Source organism: Amblyraja radiata, unplaced genomic scaffold (assembly GCF_010909765.2).
Source record: "Amblyraja radiata isolate CabotCenter1 unplaced genomic scaffold, sAmbRad1.1.pri scaffold_951_ctg1, whole genome shotgun sequence".
Taxonomy (NCBI): Eukaryota; Metazoa; Chordata; class Chondrichthyes; order Rajiformes; family Rajidae; genus Amblyraja; species Amblyraja radiata.
The window spans coordinates 1-23941 of NW_022630946.1; the positions used below are offsets into that span (position 1 = coordinate 1).

At 46.9% G+C, this 23941-nt stretch overlaps 1 protein-coding gene across 2 annotated transcripts in view; it reads left to right on the forward strand.

The window, feature by feature from the left end:
• Nucleotides 1–67: 67 nt before the first annotated feature.
• Nucleotides 68–23941, forward strand: part of imp4 (IMP U3 small nucleolar ribonucleoprotein 4) — a 36847-nt gene continuing 12973 nt past the window's right edge. For both annotated transcript variants that reach the window (XR_004411162.1, XM_033017142.1), the window contains exons 1-5: nucleotides 68–217; nucleotides 8195–8327; nucleotides 11576–11730; nucleotides 16575–16669; nucleotides 18927–19000. Coding sequence is in view for 1 of the 2 variants with exons in the window: in XM_033017142.1 (XP_032873033.1) it covers nucleotides 122–217; nucleotides 8195–8327; nucleotides 11576–11730; nucleotides 16575–16669; nucleotides 18927–19000 (553 nt within the window). In the remaining variant the exon portion in view is untranslated. The remainder of the gene's footprint in view (nucleotides 218–8194; nucleotides 8328–11575; nucleotides 11731–16574; nucleotides 16670–18926; nucleotides 19001–23941) is intronic.

Below are 23941 nucleotides of genomic sequence, written 5' to 3' on the forward strand. Positions count from 1 at the left end.
AGGGAAACAAGAGATACAAGTCCTACCATCCCAGGTATCAGTCTGGTGAACATTCTCTGTACTCCCTCCAGCTGGAACCTCTAATCCATGCAGTGCTCTCTTTACAGGGGTCCTCAGTCAGATGGACGATGAATACAAGTGGGCAGGAGTGGAAGATCCAAAGATCATGATCACCTCCTCCAGGGACCCCAGCTCCAAGCTCAAACAGTTCGTCAAGGTGAGAGATTGGTTGCCGTGCAGAGCTTGCTTCCTTCCCCCTTGGCACTGCGATGCCAGAGACCCAGGTTCAATCGTTACTCTTTTACAGGTAGACTCAAAATGCTGGAGTATCAGCCGGGACAGGCACCCATCTCTTCTTCTTCTTCCTCTTCTTAAGCCCTTTGCTCCTCTAGGGAGCATAAGCCACTCTAGGGAGTACAGAGCCCTAGTGAGACCACACCTGGAGTATTGTGTGCAGTTTTGGCCTGTTGGCCTTCATAACAAGAGGAGTTGAGTATAGGAGCAAAGAGGTCCTTCTGCAGTTGTACAGAGCCCTAGTGAGACCACACCTGGAGTATTGTGTGCAGTTTTGGCCTGTTGGCCTTCATAACAAGAGGAGTTGAGTATAGGAGCAAAGAGGTCCTTCTGCAGTTGTACAGGGCCCTAGTGAGACCACACCTGGAGTATTGTGTGCAGTTTTTGTCCCATAATTTGAGGAAGGACATTCTTGCTATTGAGGGAGTGCAGCGTAGGTTCACCAGGTTAATTCCCGGGATGGCGGGACTGCCATATGCTGAGAGAATGGATGTACACTCTGAAGTTTAGAAGGATGAGAGGGGATCTCATTGAGGCATATAAAGTTGTTAAGGGCTTGGACACGCTAGAGGCAGGAAACATGTTCCCGATGTTGGGGGAGTCCAGAACCAGGGGCCACAGTTTAAGAATAAGGAGTAAGCCATTTAGAACGGAGATGAGGAAACTTTTACTCACAGAGAGTGGTGAGTCTGTGGAATTCTCTGCCTCAGAGGGTTCTCTGGATGCTTTCAAGAGAGCTAGATAGGGCTCTTAAAAATAGCGGAGTCAGGGGAGAAGGCAGGAACGGGGTACTGATTGGGGATGATCAGCCATGATCACATTGAATGGCCAAATGACCTACTCCTGCACATATTGTCTATTGTCTATTGACAAATGTCCACCGCCTCACTCGGTTGTTGGCAGTTCTTTCAAGATCTCCCCAGTTGAGTCCTCTCTCAGACATTTCTGTCTGGACACCTCATCTCCAGCTGTTCCTGGGGTGACCTCCTTTCCATTTTCCTTGGGGGGTTCCATTTCAGGGCATGCTGGGTGATGTTTGTGGCAGGTTTCCTGAGGGTGTGTCCGATCCAACTCCATTTTCTCCTTCAAATTTGTACGTCAATGGGCTCCTGGCTTGTTCTTTTCCACAGGTTCACATTGCTTACTTTGTCTCTCCGCCAGATGTTAACCAGAAAGCAAATGGTATGTTAGCATTCATACCAAAAGGATTTGAGTATAAGAGCAGGGAGGTTCTACTGCAGTTGTACAGGGTCTTGGTGAGGAGTATTGCGTACAGTTTTGGTCTCCTAATCTGAGGAGAGACATTCTTGCCATAGAGGGAGTGCAGAGAAGGTTCACCAGACTGATTCCAGGGATGGCAGGACTTTCATATGAAGAAAGACTGGATAGACTCGGCTTGTACTCGCTAGAATTTAGAAGATTGAGGGGGGATCTTATAGAAACTTACAAAATTCTTAAGGGGTTGGACAGGCTAGATGCAGGAAGATTGTTCCCGATGTTGGGGAAGTCCAGAACCAGGGGCCACACACAGTTTAAGGATAAGGGGGAAGTCTTTTAGGACCGAGATGAGAAAATCATTTTTTACACAGAGAGTGGTGAATCTCTGGAATTCTCTGCCACAGAAGGTAGTTGAGGCCACAGTTCATTGGCTATATTTAAGAGCGAGTTAGATGAGGCCCTTGTGGCTAAAGGGATCAGGGGGTATGGAGAGAAGGCAGGTACGGGATACTGAGTTGGATGATCAGCCATGATCATATTGAATGGCGGTGCAGGCTCGAAGGGCCGAATGGCCTCTCCTGCACCTATTTTCTATGTTTCTATGTTAAGTATTCTCCTGAGGCAGGTGTTAATGAATGTTTGCAGCCTGTTTGTGGTGCGTTTTGTGTCTGGAGAGAAGGAATGCGTGACGTTTCGGGTCGAGACCCTTCTTCAGACTGGTTAGGGATAAGGGAAACGAGAGATATAGACGGAGATGTGGAGAGATAAAGGATGAAAATGAGAAGTTAGTGCGACTTGGGTGGGGGAGGGATAGAGAAAGGGAATTGTGACCCCTGGTTCTGGACACCCCCAACATCGGGGACATTTTTCCTGCATCTAGCCTGTCCATTCCTTTAAGAATTTTATGTTGCTGTAAGATACCCTCTCATCCTTCTAAATTCCAGTGAGTACAAGCCCAGTCGACCCATTCCAAGCCCAGTCGATCCATTCCGAGCCCAGTCGACCCATTCCGAGCCCAGTCGACCCATTCCAAGCCCAGTCGACCCATTCCAAGCCCAGTCGACCCATTCCGAGCCCAGTCGACCAATTCTGAGCCCAGTCGACCAATTCTGAGCCCAGTCGACCCATTCCGAGCCCAGTCGACCCATTCCGAGCCCAGTCGACCCATTACGTTTGTGCTACCCTTTGTGATTGAAAATCAGTGCCTGAATGCCTGAACAAGGACTTGAACTCTGTACCCTCAGATTGAAAGTCTGATGCTGTACCGACTGAGTTACACAGCTGACATGTATAACATGATTTTTCCTAAACACAGCCATGGCGTAAAAGTAGAAGTACTCATATTAATCTAGCTTGGCAGCCATAGACTATACCTCACCCTGCCTCGGCAAGGCCACCAGCATAATCAAGGACAAATCTCATCCTGGACACTCCCTCTACTCCCCTCTCCCAACAGGAACGCTATACAGAGGTGAGACCACATCTGGAGTATTGTGTACAGTTTTGGTCTCCTAATTTGAGGAAGGACATCCTTGTGATTGAGGCAGTGCAGCGTAGGTTCACGACATTGATCCCTGGGATGGCGGGACTGTCATATGAGGAAAGATTGAAAAGACTAGGCTTGTATTCACTGGAGTTTAGAAGGATGAGGGGGGAGTGTTTCTGATCTGTCGGACGGGCGTTTGGCGATTTTTCTTTGTTATAGCGAGAATTCTTCTGTCATCAGCTGTGGAGATCTTCCTTGGCCTGCCTGTCCTTTTGCGATTAGTAAGCTTACCAGTGCTCTCTTTCTTCTTAATGATGTTCCAAGCAGTTGATTTTGGTAAGCCTAAGGTTTGGCTGATGTCTCTCTAACAGTTTTATTCTTGTTTCTCAGTCTCAAAATGGCTTCTTTGACTTTCATTGGCACAACATATCAAATTATAAAAGGACTGGACAAGCTAGATGCAGGACAAATATTCCCAATGTTGGGCGAGTCCAGAACCAGGGGCCACACAGTCTTAGAATAAAGGGGAGGTCATTTAAGACTGAGGTGAGAAAAACCTTTTCACCCAGAGAGTTGTGAATTTGTGGAATTCGCTGCCACAGAGGGTGGTGGAGGCCAAGTCACTGGATGGATTTAAGAGAGAGTTGGATAGAACTCGAGGGGCGAGTGGAGTCAAGGGATATGGGGAGAAGGCAGGCACGGGTTATTAGAAACATAGGAAATAGGTGCAGGAGTAGGCCATTCGGCCCTTCGAGCCTGCACCGCCATTCAATATGATCATGGCTGATCATCCAACTCAGTAAAATATATATTTTTTCTTCATTATTGATAGGGGATGATCAGCCATGATCACAATAAATGGCGGTGCAGGCTCGAAGGGCCGAATGGCCTCCTGCACCTATTTTCTATGTTTCTAACCCCTGACACCCGTTCTAATCAAGAATTTATGTATCTCTGCCTTAAAAATATCCACTGACTTGGCCTCCACAGCCCTCTGTGCGAATGAGTTCCACAGATTAACTACTCTCTGGCTAAATAAGTTCCTCCTCATCTCCTTTCTAAAAGAGCACCCTTTAATTCTGAGGCTGTGATCCCTGGTCCTAGACTCTCCCACCAGTGGAAACATCCTTTCCACATCCACTCTATCTGGCAGTCAAAGTTGGCCGTGGGCTGGAGGTCGGAGCTCTTAGTTAATAACCCGTCGTTTAAACCTTCAATTATAGATAAATCATTTACACAATGGGAAAGAATGGGAATCAAAACGTTCGGAGACTTGTATGAATTAGGAAAATTATTATCATTTCAACAATTACAACTGAAATATAATTTGAAAAATAATCAATATTTTAAATATCTTCAAATCCGTGACTATCTGAAAAAATACACAAAAGACTACCATAACATGCCCCCAGACTTATTGGAGGAAGCCATGAAGACAAAGGCTGAATCAGCAAATCTAATATCATACTTATACAACATTATTTTAAATATAGAAATACCTACAACCTATGGTATTAGAAGAGACTGGGAACAAGAACTAGCTATAAAAATTTCAAAAGAGAGCTGGGATAAACACTTACTATATGTGCATAAATGCTCGATCAACGTACGACATACTCTAATCCAATATAAAACATTACATAGACTATATTATTCAAAAACTAAAATAAATAAACGTTTCCCCAATGTCTCACCTATTTGTGATAAATGTCAGTCACAAGAAGCTAACATAGCGCACTCTTTTGCTTTCTGTATAAAAATCTAAAAATTCTGGAACAAAATATTTGAAATCTTCACAAAATTATTTAAAATAAAACTTGTACCAAAAGCAGAATGGATCATTTTTGGAATATCGGAAGATAACCCCGAATTAAACGTGTTTCAAAAGAACTTACTTAATTACGGGCTAATAATGGGGAAAAAAGCTTATACTCAAATTCTGGAAAAATGCTCCAATACCAACAATAAAAATGTGGATTTCAAACATGTTCGAAACACTACACTTGGAAGAGATGAGACTCCTCCTAGCAGGCAAAGCAGACCACTTCCAAAAGACGTGGTCTGCATTTATGGAACTATTACAAGCATAAGGTGCAATAGTAATTTAAAATATAAATGGTACCAGGATCTGGTAACGGGGGGTATAAAATAAATTAAAAAAAAAAAAAAATACGGTTGGTATATCCTTTTTTGCGGAGTTTTGTGTTACAATAGAGCGATTGTTTTTCCTTTTTTTTCTTTTCTTTCTAGGGTCTTATTTCCTTTCTTTACTTCCTTCTCTAATTTCTTCCCTAAGGGGCTTCCTTTTCCCAACACTTTCCTGCACCTTCACGATTCTTGCTCACTTTCCTTACTACTTTTATTTCTATCTTTTTTAAAGCTCGAAAAACGAAGTGGTACAACAAATGTATTAAGATATATGTGATGTGTATAATTGTAATTTACTGTACTTCTAATTTAAAAAAAAAAAATTTTAAATTTAAAAAAAGGATTTAAGAGAGAGTTAGATAGAGCTCTAGGGGCTAGTGGAGTCAAGGGATATGGGGAGAAGGCTTATTGATAGGGAACATGATCACAATGAATGGCAGTGCTGGCTCAAAGGGCCGAATGGCCTCCTCCTGCACCTATTTTCTATGTTTCTATGCAAAAATGCAAACCTTCAGAGTCAGGGACAGTTTCTTCACAGCGATCATCAGGAAACTGAACCATCCTATCACCAGCGTCAGGTCGCCTTGAACTACCGTTGACTGAAGAAGGGTTGTGACCCGAAACGTCACCAACATAACATTTGGGAGAAAGACCCATCATTTATTTATTTGCCTCTGTACTCCACAATATGAGATTTATAATAGAAAATATTACATGTGGTTAAAGTGCACATTGTCAGATTTTAATAAAGGATATTTTTATACATTTTAGTTTCACCATGTAGAAATTACAGCTGTGTTTATACATAGTCCCCCCATTTAACGGCACCATAATGTTTGGGACACATGGCTTCACTGATGTTTGTAATTCCTAAGATATGTTTAATTGCCTCCATAATGCAGGTATAAGTGAGATCTCAGCACCTAGTCTTTCCTCCAGTCTTTCCATCATCTTTAGAAACTTTTTTTGCTCTTTATCAACATGAGAATCAAGGTTAGAAACAAAGAAACATAGAAAATAGGTGCAGGAGGAGGCCATTCGGCCCTTTGAGCCAGCACCGCCATTCATTGTGATCATGGCTGATCGTCCCCTATCAAAAACCGTGCCTGCCTTCTCCCCATATCCCTTGACTCCACTAGCCCCTAGAGCTCTATCTAACTCTCTCTTAAATCCATCCAGTGACTTGGCCTCCACTGCCCTCTGTGGCAGGGAATTCCACAAATTCACAACTCTGGGTGAAAACGTTTTTTCTCACCTCAGTCTTAAATGACCTCCCCTTTATTCTAAGACTGTGTGTGGCCCCTGGTTCTGGACTCGCCCAACATTGGGAACAGGGGATTATGGGAGAAGGCAGGAACGGGTTACTGATTGGGGATGATCAGCCATGATCACATTGAATGGCGGTGCTGGCTCAAAGGGCTGAATGGCCTACTCCTGCACCTATTGTCTATTGAATGGATGACATTTCGGGTCGCGACACTTCTTCAGACTGATGTCAGGGGAGTGGGCGGCACAGAGATAAAATGTAGTCGGAGACAGTAAGATACTGGGCTTGTATTCACTGGAATTGAGAAGGGTGAGAGGGAATCTTATAGAAACATATAAAATTCTTAAGGGATTTGACAGGCTAGATGCAGGAAAAATGTTCCCGATGTTGGGGGAGTTCAGAACCAGGACTCACAGTTGACAACCTGGTGCTCAGAAAACAATCTGGCTCTGAACACCAGGCAAACAAAAGAGCTCATTGTCGACTTCAGGAGGCACAGCACCGACTTAGTCCCCCTACATATCAACGGCGAGTGTGTGGAGAGGGTCAACACCTTCCGGTTTCTCGGCGTCCTTATCTCTGCTGACATCTCCTGGACAGACAACACGACAGCGGTCATCAAGAAGGCTCAGCAGCGGCTGCACTTCCTGAGGGTTCTCAGGAAGCACAACCTGGAGTCTAACCTGCTGCTGACCTTCTACCGCTCGTCCATCGAGAGCCTGCTGACATACTGCATTACAGCATGGTACGGCAGCTGCACCATGGCAGACAGGGAGAGGCTTCAGAGGGTAACTAGGACAGCACAGAAGATCATTGGTTGCCCTCTCCCCTCCCTGATGGATATTTACACCTCCCGCTGCCTTAGCAGGGCAAAGAATATCATCAAGGACAGCTCCCATCCTGCGTTTGGACTGTTCGACCTGCTGCCCTCTGGAAGGCGCTATAGGTGCATCAAAACTAGGACAAATAGACTCAGGAACAGTTGTTTTCCGAAAGTCATAACTACTCTTAACTCACACATGCACTGACTTCACAGCCCAACACCCGGACTTCCATCTACTCCATCCACGTACTGAAATCAGGAACTGTAATATGTATTGTAATTGTAATTTTTAATATTTTTTAAAATAATTTTTAAATATTTTAATATAACTTTAAAAATCTGTCTAAGAATACTACCTATTCATCCTTCACCATTTTGCCTTTATAGATATGTATATAGCGCCGCAGAATTGTGCACCTATCCCCCCCCCCCCTTGTTTTGTTTTCTGTTTGTTGTTTTTTGTACTAAATTATATGTATGCACTGAGTACGAGCTGCTTTTAATCTCATTGTACATGTATAGTGACAATAAATGGCATATCTAATATCTATATCTAAGAATAAGGCGTAGGCCATTTAGGACTGAGATGAAGAAAAACGTTTTCACCCAGATAGTTGTGAATCTGGGAAATTCTCTGCCATAGAAGGCCGAGGAAGCCAATTCACTGGATGTTTTCAAAAGAGAGTTAAGGGCCTATCCCACGAGCATGCGACTGCATGCGGTAAGCGCGACCTAACGTGGTCGCTTGAGCCGTACGGCCTCGCGGGGCCGGTCCCACTTCGATCGCCGGAGCTGTATGGAGTTGTGCGGGGCTGGTCCCGACATCGCGCGGGCGGGGCTCCGAAAAAATGACCGTGTACAAAAATTCCGCGCGGCAACTGCCTGCCGGCCCGCAGCCGCCTCCCTTATGGCCTATTTTCGATGTTTCTGTGAGACCTCGCCGTTTGTTCTGTTGCAGGAGGTGAAGCTGATTTTCCCGAACAGCCAGCGCATGAACCGGGGGAAGCACGACATTGAGGCGCTGGTGATGGCGTGCAAATCCAACGGCGTCACGGACCTGCTCATTGTGCACGAACATCGCGGCGTCGCAGGTCAGGCAGCGCTTCCCAGCGTCTACACTCGCCCAACGTAGAACAGCACCTAGAGTCATAGAGTGCTAAAGAGTGGAAACAGGCCCAACTTGCCCACACCAGCCCACATGTCCCAGCTACACAAGTCCCACCTGCCCGCGCTCGGTCCATATCCCTCCAAACCTGTTCTATCCACTTACCTGTCTAACTGTTTCTTAAACCTTTGGATAGTCCCAGCCTCAACTACATCTTCTGGTCTGAAGAAGGGTTTCGGCCCGAAACGTTGCCTTTTTCCTTCGCTCCATAGATGCTGCTGCACCCGCTGAGTTTCTCCAGCTTTTTTGTGTACCTCTTCTGGCAGCTTGTTCCATATAACATATAACAATTACAGGACGGAAACAGGCCATCTCGGCCCTTCTAGTCTGTGCCTAGAGTGGTGAATCTGTGGAATTCTCTGCCACAGAAGGTAGTTGAGGCCAGTTCATTGGCTATATTTAAGAGGGAGTTAAATGTGGCCCTTGTGGCTAAAGGGATCAGGAGGTATGGAGAGAAGGCAGGGATGGGATACTGAGTTGGATGATCAGCCATGATCATATTGAATGGCGGTGCAGGCTCGAAGGGCCGAAAGGCCTACTCCTGCACCTATTTTCTATGTGCCGAACACTTACTCTCACCTAGTCCCATCTACCTGCACTCAGACCATAACCCAGCATTCCTTTCCCGTCCATATACCTGTTCAATTTATTTTTAAATGATAAAATCGAACCTTCCTCCACCCCTTACACTGGAAGCTCATTCCACACAGCTACCACTCTCTGAGTAAAGAGGTTCTCCCTCATGTTGCCCCTAAACTTTTATCCCTTAATTCTCAAATCATGTCCTCTTGTTTGAATCTTCCCTACTCTCAATGGAAAAAGCTTATCCACGACAATTCTGTCTATCCCTCTCATCATTTTAAAGACCTCTATCAAGTCCCCCTCTTAACCTTCTGCGCTCTAAAGAATAAAGACCTAACTTGTTCAACCTTTCAATGATACCAGTCATTGAAAGTAGGCATGCAGGTGCAGCAGGCAGTGAAGAAAGCGAATGGTATGTTAGCATTCATAGCAAAAGGATTTGAGTGTAGGAGCAGGGAGGTTCTACTGCAGTTGTACAGGGTCTTGGTGAGACCACACCTGGAGTATTGCGTACAGTTTTGGTCTCCTGACCTGAGGAAGGACATTCTTGCCATAGAGGGAGTACAGAGAAGGTTCACCAGACTGATTCCTGGGATGTCAGGACTTTCATATGAAGAAAGACTGGATAGACTCGGCTTGTACTCGCTAGAATTTAGAAGATTGAGGAGGGATCTTATAGAAACTTACAAAATTCTTAAGGGGTTGGACAGGCTAGATGCAGGAAGATTGTTCCCGATGTTGGGGAAGTCCAGAACAAGCGGTCACAGTTTAAGGATAAAGGGGAAATCTTTTAGGACCGAGATGGGAAAAACATTTTTCACACAGAGAATGGTGAATCTGTGGAATTCTCTGCCACAGAAGGTAGTTGAGGCCAGTTAATTGGCTATATTTAAGAGGGAGTTAGACGTGGCCCTTGTGGCTAAAGGGATCAGGGGCTATGGAGAGAAAGCAGGTACAGGATACTGAGTTGGATGATCAGCCATGACCATATTGAATGGCGTTGCAGGCTTGAAGGGCCGAATGGCCTACTCCTGCACCTATTTTAAAAGTCAAGTCAGTGGATATTTCTGTGGCAGAGATGGATGGATAGATTCTTGATTAGTAGGGGTTTTAGAGGTTATGGGGAGAAGGCAGGTGAATGGGGATAGGAAGGAGAGATAGATCAGCCATGATTGAATGGCAGAGTAGACTTAACATAGAAGATAGGTGCATGAGGTGGCCATTCGGCCCTTCGAACCAGCACCGCCATACATTGTGATCATGGCTGATCGTCCCCTATCAATAACCCGTGCCTGCCTTCTCCCCATATCCCTTGACTCCACTAGCCCCTAGAGCTCGATCTAACTCTCTCTTGAATCCATCCAGTGACTTGGCCTCCATTGCCCTCTGTGGCAGGGAATTCCATAAATTCACTACTCTCTGGGAGAAAAAGTTTTTTTCTCACCTCAGTCTTAAATGACCTCCCCTTTATTCTATGACTGTGTGTGGCCCCTAGTTCTGGACTCGCCCAACATTGGGAACATTTTTCCTGCATCGAGCTTGACCAGTCCTTTTATAATTGTATATGTTTCTATAAGATCCCCCCCACCTCATCCTTCTAAACTCCAGTGAATATAAGCCTAGTCTTTTCAATCTTTCCTCATATGACAGTCCGGCCATCATAGGGATCAATGGGCCTTACCCTTACCCTCCCCCTTCCCCCACTCTCTCTCTATCTCTCTCTCTCCCTCTCTCCCTCTCCCTTGATGGGCCGAATGGCCAAATTCTATTCCTATCCCTTACACCGAAGATAGACACAAAATGCTGGAGTAACTCAGCGGGACAAGCAGCATCTCTGGAGAGACGGAATGGGTGACGTTTCGGGTCGAGACCCTTCTGCAGACTGAGTCGCGGGAAAGGGAAAGGAGAGATATAGTCGGTGATGCAGAGCGATATAGAACAATGAATGAAAGATATGCAAAAAAAATATCGATGATGAAGGAAACGGGCCGCTACTGGGAGAAAGATAAATAAGTGGCTGGATGGATGAACCCTCTTGGCCAGCATGGGCAAGTTGGGCCGAAGGGCCTGTTTCCGTGCTGTTTAACTCAATGACTGTTGCGTGATAAGTGAGGGGAAGAAGCTGTTCCTGATTTCAACAGAGGCCAGAGGGGAGGAGGGAGATTAAGTGGGGTGCGTCCGCGTTGTATCTCTAAAGCAAACTAAAAACTAAGCTATACTCTCTCTCTCTCCCCTTCCCTCTCTCCCCCTCCCTCTCTCCCCCTCCCTCTCTCCCCCTCTCTCTCCCCCTCCCCCTCCCTCTCTCCCTCTCCATCACCCCCTACCCCTCCCTCTCGCTCCCTCACTCTCTCTCCCTCCCTCTCTCTCCCTCACTCTCTCTCCCCATCTCTCCTCCCCATCTCTCCTCCCCATCTCTCCTCCCTCACTCACTCTCTCTCCTTCTCTCTCCCCATCTCTCCTCCCCATCTCTCCTTCCCATCTCTCTCCCTCACTCACTCTCTCTCTCCTTCTCTCTCCATGTCCCCTTTCTCTCCCCCCCACCCCCCCCCACCTCTCCTTTTCCCCGTTCTCTCCCTCCCTCTCCCCGAGCAGACGGACTCATCGTGTGCCACCTGCCCTTCGGCCCGACGGCCTACTTCACGCTGTCGAACGTGGTGATGCGACACGACATTCCCCACATTGGCACCATGTCGGAGGCCCACCCTCACCTCGTCCTCCACAACCTCACCTCGCGCCTGGGCCAGAGGGTAGGTGGGGAAACCATGGTGGGCGAACACAGTGGCGTTAGAGCCACTGCATCCCAGTGCCAGCGACCCTGGGTTCCACTGGGCTTACCCAGGCTTATAGACTGGGCTGTCTATATTCATTGCAATTTAGACAGATGAGACGGGATCTTAGTTTAGTTTAGAAACACAGCGCGGAAATAGGCCCCTCGGCCCACCGAGTCCGCGCCGACCAGCGATCCCTGTACACTAACACTATCCGACACACACTGGGCACAATTTACATTCATACCAAGCCAATTAACCTACAAACACCAGCGTCTTTGTGGAGTGTGGGAGGAAACCGAAGATCTCAGAGAAAACCCACGCAGGTCACAGGGAGAAAGTACAAACTCCGTACAGACAGCACCCGTAGTCAGGATATATTACAATTTATATTGATGATTTGGACGAGGGAATTGAATGCAACATCTCCAAGTTTGCGGATGACACGAAGCTGGGGGGCAGTGTTAGCTGTGAGGAGGATGCTAGGAGGCTGCAAGGTGACTTGGATAGGCTGGGTGAGTGGGCATATGCATGGCAGATGCAGTATAATGTGGATAAATGTGAGGTTATACACTTTGGTGGCAAAAACATGAAAGTAGACTATTATCTAAATGATGGCCGATTAGGAAAAGGGGAGATGCAACGAGACCTGGGTGTCATGGTACACCAGTAATTGAAAGTAGGCAGGTACACAAAATTGCTGGAGAAACTCAGCGGGTGCAGCAGCATCTATGGAGCGAAGGAAATAGGCGACGTTTCGGGCCGAAACCCTTCTTCAGAGGTACATTGAAAGTAGGCATGCAGGTGCAGCAGGCAGTGAAGAAAGCGAATGGTATGTTAGCATTCATAGCAAAAGGATTTGAGTATAGGAGCAGGGAGGTTCTACTGCAGTTGTACAGGGTCTTGTTGAGACCACACCTGGAGTATTGTGTACAGTTTTGGTCTCCAAATCTGAGGAAAGACATTCTTGCCATAGAGGGAGTACAGAGAAGGTTCACCAGACTGATTCCTGGGATGTCAGGACTTTCATATGAAGAAAGACTGGATAGACTTGGCTTGTAATCGCTAGAATTTAGAAGATTGAGGGGGGATCTTATAGAAACTTCCAAAATCTTAAGGGGTTGGACAGGCTAGATGCAGGAAGATTGTTCCCGATGTTGGGGAAGTCCAGAACAAGGGGTCACACAGTTTAAAGATAAGAGGGAAGTCTTTTAGGACCAAGATGAGAAAAACATTTTTTTTCACACACAGAGAGTGGTGAATCTGTGGAATTCTCTGCCACAGAAGGTAGTTGAGGCCAGTTCATTGGCTATATTTAAGAGGGAGTTAGATGTGGCCCTTGTGGCTAAAGGGATCAGGGGGTATGGAGAGAAGGCAGGGATGGGATACTGAGTTGGATGATCAGCCATGATCATATTGAATGGCGGTGCAGGCTCGAAGGGCTGAATGGCCTACTCCTGCACCTATTGTCTATGCTTCTACACCAAGCCAATTAACCAACAAACCCGAGCGTCTTTGTGGAGTGTGGGAGGAAACTGAAGATCTCGGAGAAAACCCACGCAGGTCACAGGGAGAACGTACAAACTCCGTACAGACAGCACCCGTAGTCAGGATCGAACCCGGGTCTCTGGCGCTGTAATGCAGCCACTATGCCGCCCTATCTTATAGAAACATGTATAAATTTTAAGGGATTAGATAGACTAGATGCAGGAAAAACGTTCCCCGTGTTGAGGAGTGCAGAACCAGGGATCACAGTTTAAAGAATAAGGGGTAGGCCATTTAGGACTGAGATGAGGAAAAATGTTTCCACCCAGAGAGTTCTGAATCTGTGTAATTCTCTGCCACAGAAGGCAGTGGTGGCCAATTCACTGGATGTATTCATAGAAACATAGCAATTAGGTGCAGCAGTAGGCCATTCGGCCCTTCGAGCCTGCACCGCCATTCAATATGATCATGGCTGATCATCCAACTCAGTATCCTGTACCTGCCTTCTCTCCATACCCCCTGATCCTTTTAGCCACAAGGGTCACACCTAACTCCCTCTTAAATATAGCCAATGAACTGTGGCCTCAACTACCTTCTGTGGCAGAGAATTCCACTCTCTGTGTGAAAAATGTTTTTCTCATCTCGGTCCTAAAGGATTTCCCCCTTATCCTTAAACTGTGTGTGGCCCCTTGTTCTGGACTTCCCAACATCGGGAACAATCTTCCTGCATTTAGCCTGTCCAACCCCTTAAGAATGTTGTAAGTTTCTATAAGACCCCCCTCAATCTCCTAAATTCTAGCGAGTACAAGCCGAGTCTTTCTTCATATGAAAGTCCTGACATCCCAGGAATCAGTCTGGTGAACCTTCTCTGTACTCCCTCTATGGCAATAATGTCTTTCCTCAGATTTGGAGTCCAAAACTGTACGCGATACTCCAGGTGTGGTCTCACCAAGACCCTGTACAACTGCAGTAGAACCTCCCTGCTCCTATACTCAAATCCTTTTGCTATGAATGCCAACATACCATTCGCTTTCTTCACTGCCTGCTGCACCTGCTTGCCTACTTTCAATGACTGGTGTACCATGACACCCAGGTCTCGATGCATCTAAATGTAACTCAACAGAGAATTAGATTTAGCTCTTGGGGCTACAGAATTAAAGGATATGGGAAGAAAGCAGGAGCAGGGTACTGATTCTGGATGATCAGCCATGATCATATAGAAACATATAATCTTATATGATCATGATCTTATATAAGAAATTATAAAAGGACTGGACAAGCTAGATGCAGGAAAAATGTTCCCAATGTTGGGTGAGTCCAGAACCAGGGGCCTCACACAGTCTTAGAATAAAGGGGAGGTCATTTAAGAGTGAGGTGAGAAAAAAACTTTTTCACCCAGAGAGTTGTGAATTTGTGGAATTCCCTGCCACAGAGGGCAGTGGAGGCCAAGTCACTGGATGGATTTAAGAGAGAGTTAGATAGAACTCTAGGGGCTAGTGGAGTCAAGGGATATGGGGAGAAGGCAGGCACGGGTTTGATGATAGGGGACGATCAGCTATGATCACGGTGCTGGCTCGAAGGGTCGAATGGCCTCCTCCTGCACCTATTTTCTATGTTTCTATATGATCATATTGAATGGCAGTGCTGGCTCGAAGGGCCGAATGGCCTCCTCCTGCACCTATTTTCTATGTTTCTATATGATCATATTGAATGGCGGTGCTGGCTCGAAGGGCCGAATGGCCTCCTCCTGCACCTATTTTCTATGTTTCTATATGATCATATTGAATGGTGGTGCTGGCTCGAAGGGCCAAATGGCCTACTCTTGCACTTATTTTCTACATTATTATGTTTCTATGGTTTAGCTTGTGTGCAGGAAGGAACTGCAGATGCTGATTTAAACCGAAGGTGGACACAAAATGCTGGAGTAACTCAGCAGGACAGGCAACATCTCTGGAGAGAAGGAATGGGTGACATTTCGGGTCGAGACCCTTCTTCAGACGAGTTAGGGATAAGGGAAACGAGAGATAGAGAGGATGATGTAGCGAGATAAAGAACAGTGAATGAATGATATGCAACACAGGGGGAGCAGCATGAGAGGATGTTGCAGAAATCTCGCCAGGGGAGAGGAGGAGAACTTCTTCAAAAGTAGACATACCTTGAGGAGAGTTTGCATTGGAGCGGACAAAATGTGTAGGAAGGAGCTGCAGATGCTGGGTCAAACTGTAGATAGACACAAGCAGTTGGAGTAACTCAGCTTTAGACACAGCAATAGACAACAAACTGGATAGACACAAAATGCTGGGAGTGGCTCAGCGGGACAGGCAGCATCTCTGAAGAGAGGGAATGGGTGACGTTTCAGCTCGAGACCCTTCTTCAGAATGAGAGTCAGGGTGGAGGGAACCTAGAGATATTGTTACATAGAAACATAGAAAATAGGTGCAGGAGTAGAGGCCTTTCGGCCCTTCTAGCCTGCACTGCCATTCAATATGATCATGGCTGATCATCCAACTCAGTATCCCGTACCTGCCTTCTCTCCATACCCCCTGATCCCTTTAGCCACAATGGCCACATCTAACTCCCTCTTAAATATAGCCAATGAACTGTGGCCTCATCTACCTTCTGTGGCAGAGAGTTCCACAGATTCACCACTCTCTGTGTGAAAAATGCTTTTCTCATCTCGGTCCTAAAGGATTTCCCCTTTCTCCTTAAACTGTGACCCCTTGTCCTGGACTTCCCCAACATCGGGAACAATTTTCCTGCATCTAGCCTGTTCAACCCCTTAAGAATTTTGTAAGTTTCTATAAGATCCCCCCTCAATCTTCTAAATTCTAACGCGTACAAGCCGAGTCTATCCAGTCTTTCTTCATATGAAAGTCCTGACATGCAAGGAATCAGTCTGGTGAACCTTCTCTGTACTCCTTGAGTATTAGAAAGGCGCTATATAAATCCCATCCATTATTATTATTATGGCAAGAATGTCTTTCCTCAGATTAGGAGACCAAAACTGTACGCAATACTCCAGGTGTGGTCTCACCAAGACCCTGTACAACTGCAGTAGAACCTCCCTGCTCCTATACTCAAATCCTTTTGCTATGCATTGTTGGGTGAGGTGTGAAAATGGAAGATGCAAGCAGATGGTCGAGGACATGGAACCTCATTGAAGATAGACACAAAATGCTGGTGTAACTCAGCGGGGCAGGCAGCATCTCTGGAGAGAAGGAATGGGTGCCGTGTTGGGTCGAGACCCTTCTTCAACCACTCCTCCTGTCCCTCCTCCATCCTTGGAGGGGGGGGAAGGTTTTGACTGTCTACCGTATCTATGCCTCCTTGTTCCACAGGTATCCAGCATCCTGAAGTACTTATTCCCCGTCCCTAAAGAAGACAGCAAAAGGGTGATCACGTTCGCAAACCAGGATGACTACATCTCCTTCAGGTTAGTGCAGAGGCAGGCTTATCCACCCTGAAGTCCATGACAGAGAAACATAGAAAATAGCTGCAGGAGTAGGCCATTCGGCCTTTCAAGCCAGCACCGCCATTCGATAGACTTGGCTTGTGCTTGCTAGAATTTAGAAGATTGAGGGGGGATCTTATAGAAACTTACAAAATTCTTAAGGGGTTGGACAGGCTAGATGCAGGAAGATTGTTCCCGATGTTGGGGAAGTCCAGGACAAGAGGTCACAGTTTAAGGATAAAGGGGAAATCCTTTAGGACCGAGATGAGAAAAACATTTTTTACACAGAGAGTGGTGAATCTGTGGAATTCTCTGCCACAGAAGGTAGTTGAGGCCAGTTCATTGGCTATATTTAAGAGGGAGTTAGATGTGGCCCTTGTGGCTAAAGGGATCAGGGGGTATGGAGAGAAGGCAGGTACAGGATACTGAGTTGGATGATCAGCCATGATCATATTGAATGGCGGTGCAGGCTCGAAGGGCCGAATGGCCTACTCCACCTATTTTCTATGTTTCTAATATGATCGTAGGTAGACAAAAATGCTGGACAAACTCAGCGGGTGTGGTACTATCTATGGAGCGAAGGAATGGGTGACGTTTCGGGTCGGGATCCTTCTTCAGACTGATGTGGTGGTGGGGGAGGGGCAGGAAGAAGAAAGGAAGAGGCGGAGACAGTAGGCTGTGGGAGAGCTGGGAAGGGGAGGGGAAGGAGGGAGAAAGCAGGGACTACCTGAAATTGGAGAAGTCAATGTTCATACCGCTGGGGTGTACACTACCCAAGCGAAATATGAGGTGCTGCTCCTTCAATTTGCGGTGGGCCTCACTCTGGCCATGGATGAGACCCAGGACAGAGAGGTCGGATGGGGAGTGGGAGGGGGAGTTGAAGTGCTGAGCCACCGGGAGATCAGTTTGGTAAGCGATCGCCAAGCCTGTGCTTGATCTCACCGATGTAGAGCAATTGGCACCTAGAGCAGTGGATGCAATAGATGAGGTTGGAGATGGTGCAGGTGAACCTCTGCCTCACCTGGAAAGACTACTTGGGTCCTTGGATGGAGTCGAGGGGGGAGGTAAAGCGACAAGTGTAGCATTTCCTGCGGTTGCAAGGGAAAGTACCAGTGGAGGGGGTGGTTTGGGTGGGAAGGGATGAATTGACCAGGGAGTTACGGAGGGAGCGGTCTCTGCGGAAAGCCGAAAGGGGAGGAGATGGGAAGGTGTGGCCAGTGGTGGGATCCCGTTGGAGGTGGCAAAAATGTCGGAGGATTATCTGTCGTATGTGACGGCTGGTAGGATGGAAGGTGAGAATATGATCATCCAAAATCAGTGCTGCTTTCTCCCCCTATCCTAAATTAACTCTCTTGAAAATATCCAGTGAATTGGCCTCCACTGCCTTCTGTGGCAGAGAACTCCACAGATTCACAACTCTCTGGGTGATAAAGTTTTTTCTCATCTCAGTCCTAAATGGCCTACCCCTTATTCTTAAACTGTGACCTCTGGTTCTGGACTCACCCAACAAGGGGAACATTTGTCCTGCATCTAGCCTGTCCAATCCCTTAATAATTTTATATGTTTCTACAAGATAGTACATGGTAAATGGTAGCGAATTGAGGAATGCAGTTGAACAGAGGGATCGAGGAATAACTGCGCACAGTTCCCTGAAGGTGGAATCTCATGTAGATCAGGTGGTCAAGAAAGCTTTTGGTGTGCTGGCCTTTATAAATCAGAGCATTGAGTATAGAAGTTGGGATGTAATGTTAAAATTGTACAAGGCATTGGCGAGGCCAAATCTGGAGTATGGTGTACAATTCTGGTCGCCAAATTATAGGAAAGATGTCAACAAAATAGAGAGAGTACAGAGGAGATTTACTAGAATGTTGCCTGGGTTTCAGCAACTATGTTTCTATATCTTCAGAATCAAAGGACGTTCTTTTAGGAAGGAGATAAGGAGGAATTTATTTCGTTAGAGGGTGGTGAATCTGTGGAATTCTTTGCCACATAAGGCTGTGGAGACCAAGTCAGTGGATATATTTAAGGCAAATGCAGGTAGAATTCTTGATTAGTACAGGTGTCAGGGGTTAATGGGAGAGGGCAGGAGAATGGGGTTAGGAGGGAGAGATGGATCAGCCATGATTGAATGGTAGCATAGACTTAATGGGCCGAATTGCCTAATTCTGCTCCCATCTCTTACGGTCTCATTCCTGGAGCTTTCTCGCGATTCTAACGGGACTTTTCTGTTGCCTCCCAGGCATCACGTGTACAAGAAGGTGGATCACAAGAACGTCGAACTGTCAGAAGTGGGGCCCAGGTTTGAGATGAAACGTAAGTGTCTCCTCTGGCGTGAGAGTCTGTGCTGGACAGTGTTAATGTGCGGGGATCGCTGGGCGGCACGGTGGCGCAGCGGTAGAGTTGCTGCCTCACAGCGCTTGCAGCGTGGAGACCCAGGTTAATCCCGACCACAGGTGCAGTCTGTACTGAGTTTGTACATTTCCCCGTCACCCTTGCAGTTGTACAGGGTCTTGGTGAGACCACACCTGGAGTATTGCGTACAGTGAAAGTAGGCATGCAGGTGCATCAGGCAGTGAAGAAAGCGAATGGTATGTTAGCATTCATAGCATAAGGATTTGAGTATAGGAGCAGGGAGGTTCTACTGCAGTTGTACAGGGTCTTGGTGAGACCACACCTGGAGTATTGCGTACAGTTTTGGTCTCCTAATCTGAGGAAAGACATTCTTGCCATAGAGGGAGTACAGAGAAGGTTCACCAGACTGATTCCTGGGATGGCAGGACTTTCATATGAAGAAAGACTGGATAGACTCGGCTTGTACTCGCTAGAATTTAGAAGATTGAGGGGGGGATCTTATAGAAACTTACAAAATTCTTAAGGGGTTGGACAGGCTAGATGCAGGAAGATTATTCCCGATGTTGGGGAAGTCCAGAACAAGGGGTCACACAGTTTAAGGATAAGGGGGAAGTCCAGAGATTCACCACTCTCTGTGTAAAATATATTTTTCTCATCTCAGAGGTGTGGGAATTAACTTGAAAAAACGCACGCAGGTCACGGGGAGAAGGTACAAATTTCATACAGACAGCACCGTGGTCAGGATCAAACGCGGGTCTCTGTAGCTGTAAGGCAGCAACTGTAGCGCTGCGCCACTGTGCCGCCCACCTAGTTTGTGCAATTCTTAATTCACTTAATTCACCCAGATTGTGCAACTACTTATCAGCGTTAGACTGAAACTCTTTTAGCATCGAAATTCAAATTCATTTGTCCCCAGGATAGAACAAGCACAGTTCCATGTAATTCTCTGCTGCCCACCAACTTGCCAAGAACCAGAGACCCGGGTTAGACCCTGGCTACAGGTGCTGTCTGTACGGAGTTTGTACATTCTCCCTTTGACCACGTGGGTTTGCTCTGGTTTCCTCCCACATTCCAAAGACGTGCAGGTTTGTAGTTCAATTGTCTTTGGTAAAATTGTCCCTAGTGTGTAGGATAGTGCTAGTTTACGGGAATCGCTGGTCGGCACGGACTCGGTGGGCCAAAGAACCTGTTTCCAATTTGTATCTAAACTAAGCTTCATATGCTGGTTATAGATATATAAATGCTATAGTAACTCAGCGGGTCAGGCAGCATCTCTGAAAGTCTTACATCTGAAGTAGGGTCCCGGCCCGAAATGTCAACCATTCTTTTTCTCCAGAGATGATAGAAACATAGAAAATAGGTGCAGGAGTAGGCCCTTCGAGCCTGCACCGCCATTCGATATGATCATGGCTGATCATCCAACTCAGTATCCAATCCCTGCCTTCTCTCCATACCCCCTGATCCCTTTAGCCAGAAGGGCCACATCTAACTCCCTCTTAAATATAGCCAATGAACTGTGGCCTCAACTACCTTCTGTGGCAGAGAATTCCAGAGATTCACCACTCTCTGTGTGAAAAATATTTTTCTCATCTCGGTCCTAAAGGATTTCCCCTTTATCCTTAAACTATGTGACCCCTTGTTCTGGACTTCCCCAACATCGGGAACAACCTTCCTGCATCTAGCCTGTCCAACCCCTTAAGAATTTTGTAAGTTTCTATAAGATCCCCCTTCAATCTTCTAAATTCTAGCGAGTAGTAGTGCAATTATTGTTTCCCTAGTGGAAGGAGTGTCTTGGGGGGGGGGGGGGGGGGGGGGGGGGGAATGGTGGAAATCACCGAGGTACAGTGTTGAGTAATGTAACAGCCGCAGGGAAGAAGCTGTTCCTGGACCTGCTGGTTCGGCAATGGAGAGACCTGTAGCGCCTCCCGGATGGTAGGAGGGTAAACAGTCCATGGTTGGGGTGAGAGCAGTCCTTGACGATGCTGAGCGCCCTTTGCAGACATCGCTTGCTTTGGACAGACTCAATGGAAGGGAGTGAGGAACCGGTGATGCGTTGGGCAATTTTCACCACCCTCTGCAGTGCTTTCCGGTCGGAGACAGAGCAGTTGCCATACCATACTGTGATACAGTTGGTAAGGATGCTCTCGATGGTGCAGCGGTAGAAGTTCACCAGAATCTGAGGAGACAGGTGGGCCTTCTTTAGTCTCAGGAAGAAGAGACGCTGGTGAGCCTTCTTGGCTCGGTGAGATTGGCTTGGTATAAAACGCAAATTGTCCCAGGTGTGTGTAAGATGGTGTTAGTATGCGGGCGATCGCTGGTCGGAGCGGACTCGGTGGGGCCGAAGGGCCTGTTTCCGCGCTGTATCTCTGAACTAAACTAGTGTGTGAACGGGTGATCGCTGTTCGGTGCAGAAATAGTGGGCCGAAGGGCCTGTTTCCATGCTGTATCTCTAACCTAAACTAAACCAGACGCTTGTGGCATTGCTCACGTTATTCAGGCAAGGCAGGAAGGTCCAGAAAATGCTTGGAGCTCATAACCTGTGTAGGGAGGAACTGCTGAAGTCAAGTCAAGTCAAGTTTATTCGTCACATACACATACGAGATGTGCAGTGAAATGAAAAGTGGCAATGCTCGCGGACTTTGTGCAAAAAGACAAACAAACAAACAACCAAACAAACTACCAACAGAATGGAACAGAATCACATATTATTTTACATATTAAATATTGTGGGCGGAAGAAAAAAGGGAAAAAAACAGCACTTTAAAAAAAAAAAAAGCAGTAGAATGGTACAGTAAATGTTAGTCCCTGGTGAGATAGGAGTTTACAGTCCTAATGGCCTCTCCGTTCTCACAGCATGGCAACAGAGGCGTTTGCCTGACCGTAGCAGCTGGAACAGTCCGTTGCATGGGTGGAAGGGGTCTCCCATGATCTTGTTGGCTCTGGAGTTGCACCTCCTGATGTATAGTTCCTGCAGAGGGGGCGAGTGAAGATCCCATAGAGCGTTCGGCCGAACGCACTACTCTCTGCAGAGCCTTCTTGTCCTGGGCAGAGCAATTCCCAAACCAGAGTGTAATATTTCCGGACAAGATGCTTTCCACAGCCGCTGAGTAGAAGCACTGGTTGGTTTTAACCAAAGACAGGCAGCATCGCTGGAGAACGTGGATAGGCACAAACTGCTGGAGTAACTCAGCGGGTCAGGCAGAATCTCTGGAGAATGTGGACAGGTACAAAGTGCTGGAGTAACTCAGCGGGTCAGGTAGCATCTCTGTGGAGAACGTGGACAGGTACAAAGTGCTTGAGTAACTCAGCGGGTCAGGCATGCAGCATCTCTGTGGAGAACGTGGACAGGTACAAAGTGCTGGAGTAACTCAGCGGGTCAGGCAGCATCTCTGTGGAGAACGTGGACAGGTACAAAGTGCTGGAGTAACTCAGCGGGTCAGGCAGCATCTCTGTGGAGAATGTGGACAGGTACAAAGTGCTGGAGTAACTCAGCGGGTCAGGCATGCAGCATCTCTGTGGAGAACGTGGACAGGTACAAAGTGCTGGAGTAACTCGAGTAACTCAGCGGGTCAGGCAGCATCTCGAGAAAAGGAACAGGTGACGTTTCGGGTCGAGCCATTCTTCAGACTGAGTCGGGAGAGAAGGGGACGAGGGATGTGAACGGTACTTAGGACAAATGAATTGAAGATATGCAAAAAGCAACTATGATTAAAGAAATTTGGAACCCACAATGGTGCATTGTTGGCTGCGGGATTGGTGATAACGGCGGGTCAGGCAGCATCTCTGGAGCAAAGGAATAGGTGATGTTTCGGGTCGAGACCCTTCTTCAGCCACTGACTGAAAAGTCTGAAGAAGGGTCTCGACTCGAATCTGAGGTGCTCCAGTTTTTTGTGTCCATCTGCAGCTCCCCCCTACACATAGGAGATAAAGTGTTATACGGGCAGTGGAGCTCAACAAGATGACAGTGAAACTAGTACAACGACTAGGGTGGGGGAGGGACGGAGAGAGAGGGGGTGCAAGGGCTATTTGAAGTTAGAGAAATCAATGCTGATACCGCTGGGTTGTAAGCTGCCCAAGCGAAATATGAGGTGCTGTTCCTCCAATTTACAAGTCATTTTCTTTATTAGTGCCACATGTACAGAGGGGAAAAGTTTTTTTTTAGAAGCACAGAAACATAGAAAATAGGTGCAGGAGTAGGCCATTCGGCCCTTCGAGCCAGCGCTGCCATTCAATATGATCATGGCTGATCATCCAAAATCAGTACCCCGTTCCTGCTTTTTTCCCATATCCCTTGACTCTATTAGCCCTAAGAGCTAAATCTAACTCTCTTGAAAACATCCAGTGGATTAGCCTCCACTGCCTTCTGTGGCAGAGAATTCCACAGATTCACGGCTCTCTGGGTGAAAATGTTTTCCCTCCAGTCCGAAATGGCCGACCCCTTATTCTGAAAACCGTGACCACTGGTTCTGCACTCCCCCAACACCGGGAACATTTTTCCTGCATCTAGCCTGTCCAACCCCTTAAGAATGTTACATGTCTCGATAAGATCCCCTCTCATCCTTCTAAATTCCAATTAATATAAGCCCAGTCGATCCATTCTTTCATCATATGTCAGTCCCACCATCCCGGGAATTAACCTGGTGAACCTACGCTGCACTGCCTCAATAGCAAGAATGTCTTTTCTCAAATTAGGAGGCCAAAGCTGCACACAATACTCCAGATGTGGTCTCACCAGGGGCCTGTACAAATGCAGTGCAACCACTTTGCTCCTGTACTCAAATCCTCTCGCTATGAAGGCCAACATGCCATTTGCTTTGGCAAGTAAGGTAAAAGTAAATCCGAAGGGTTTCTACCGCTATATTAATAGCAAAAGGATAACGAGGGATAAAATTGGTCCATTAG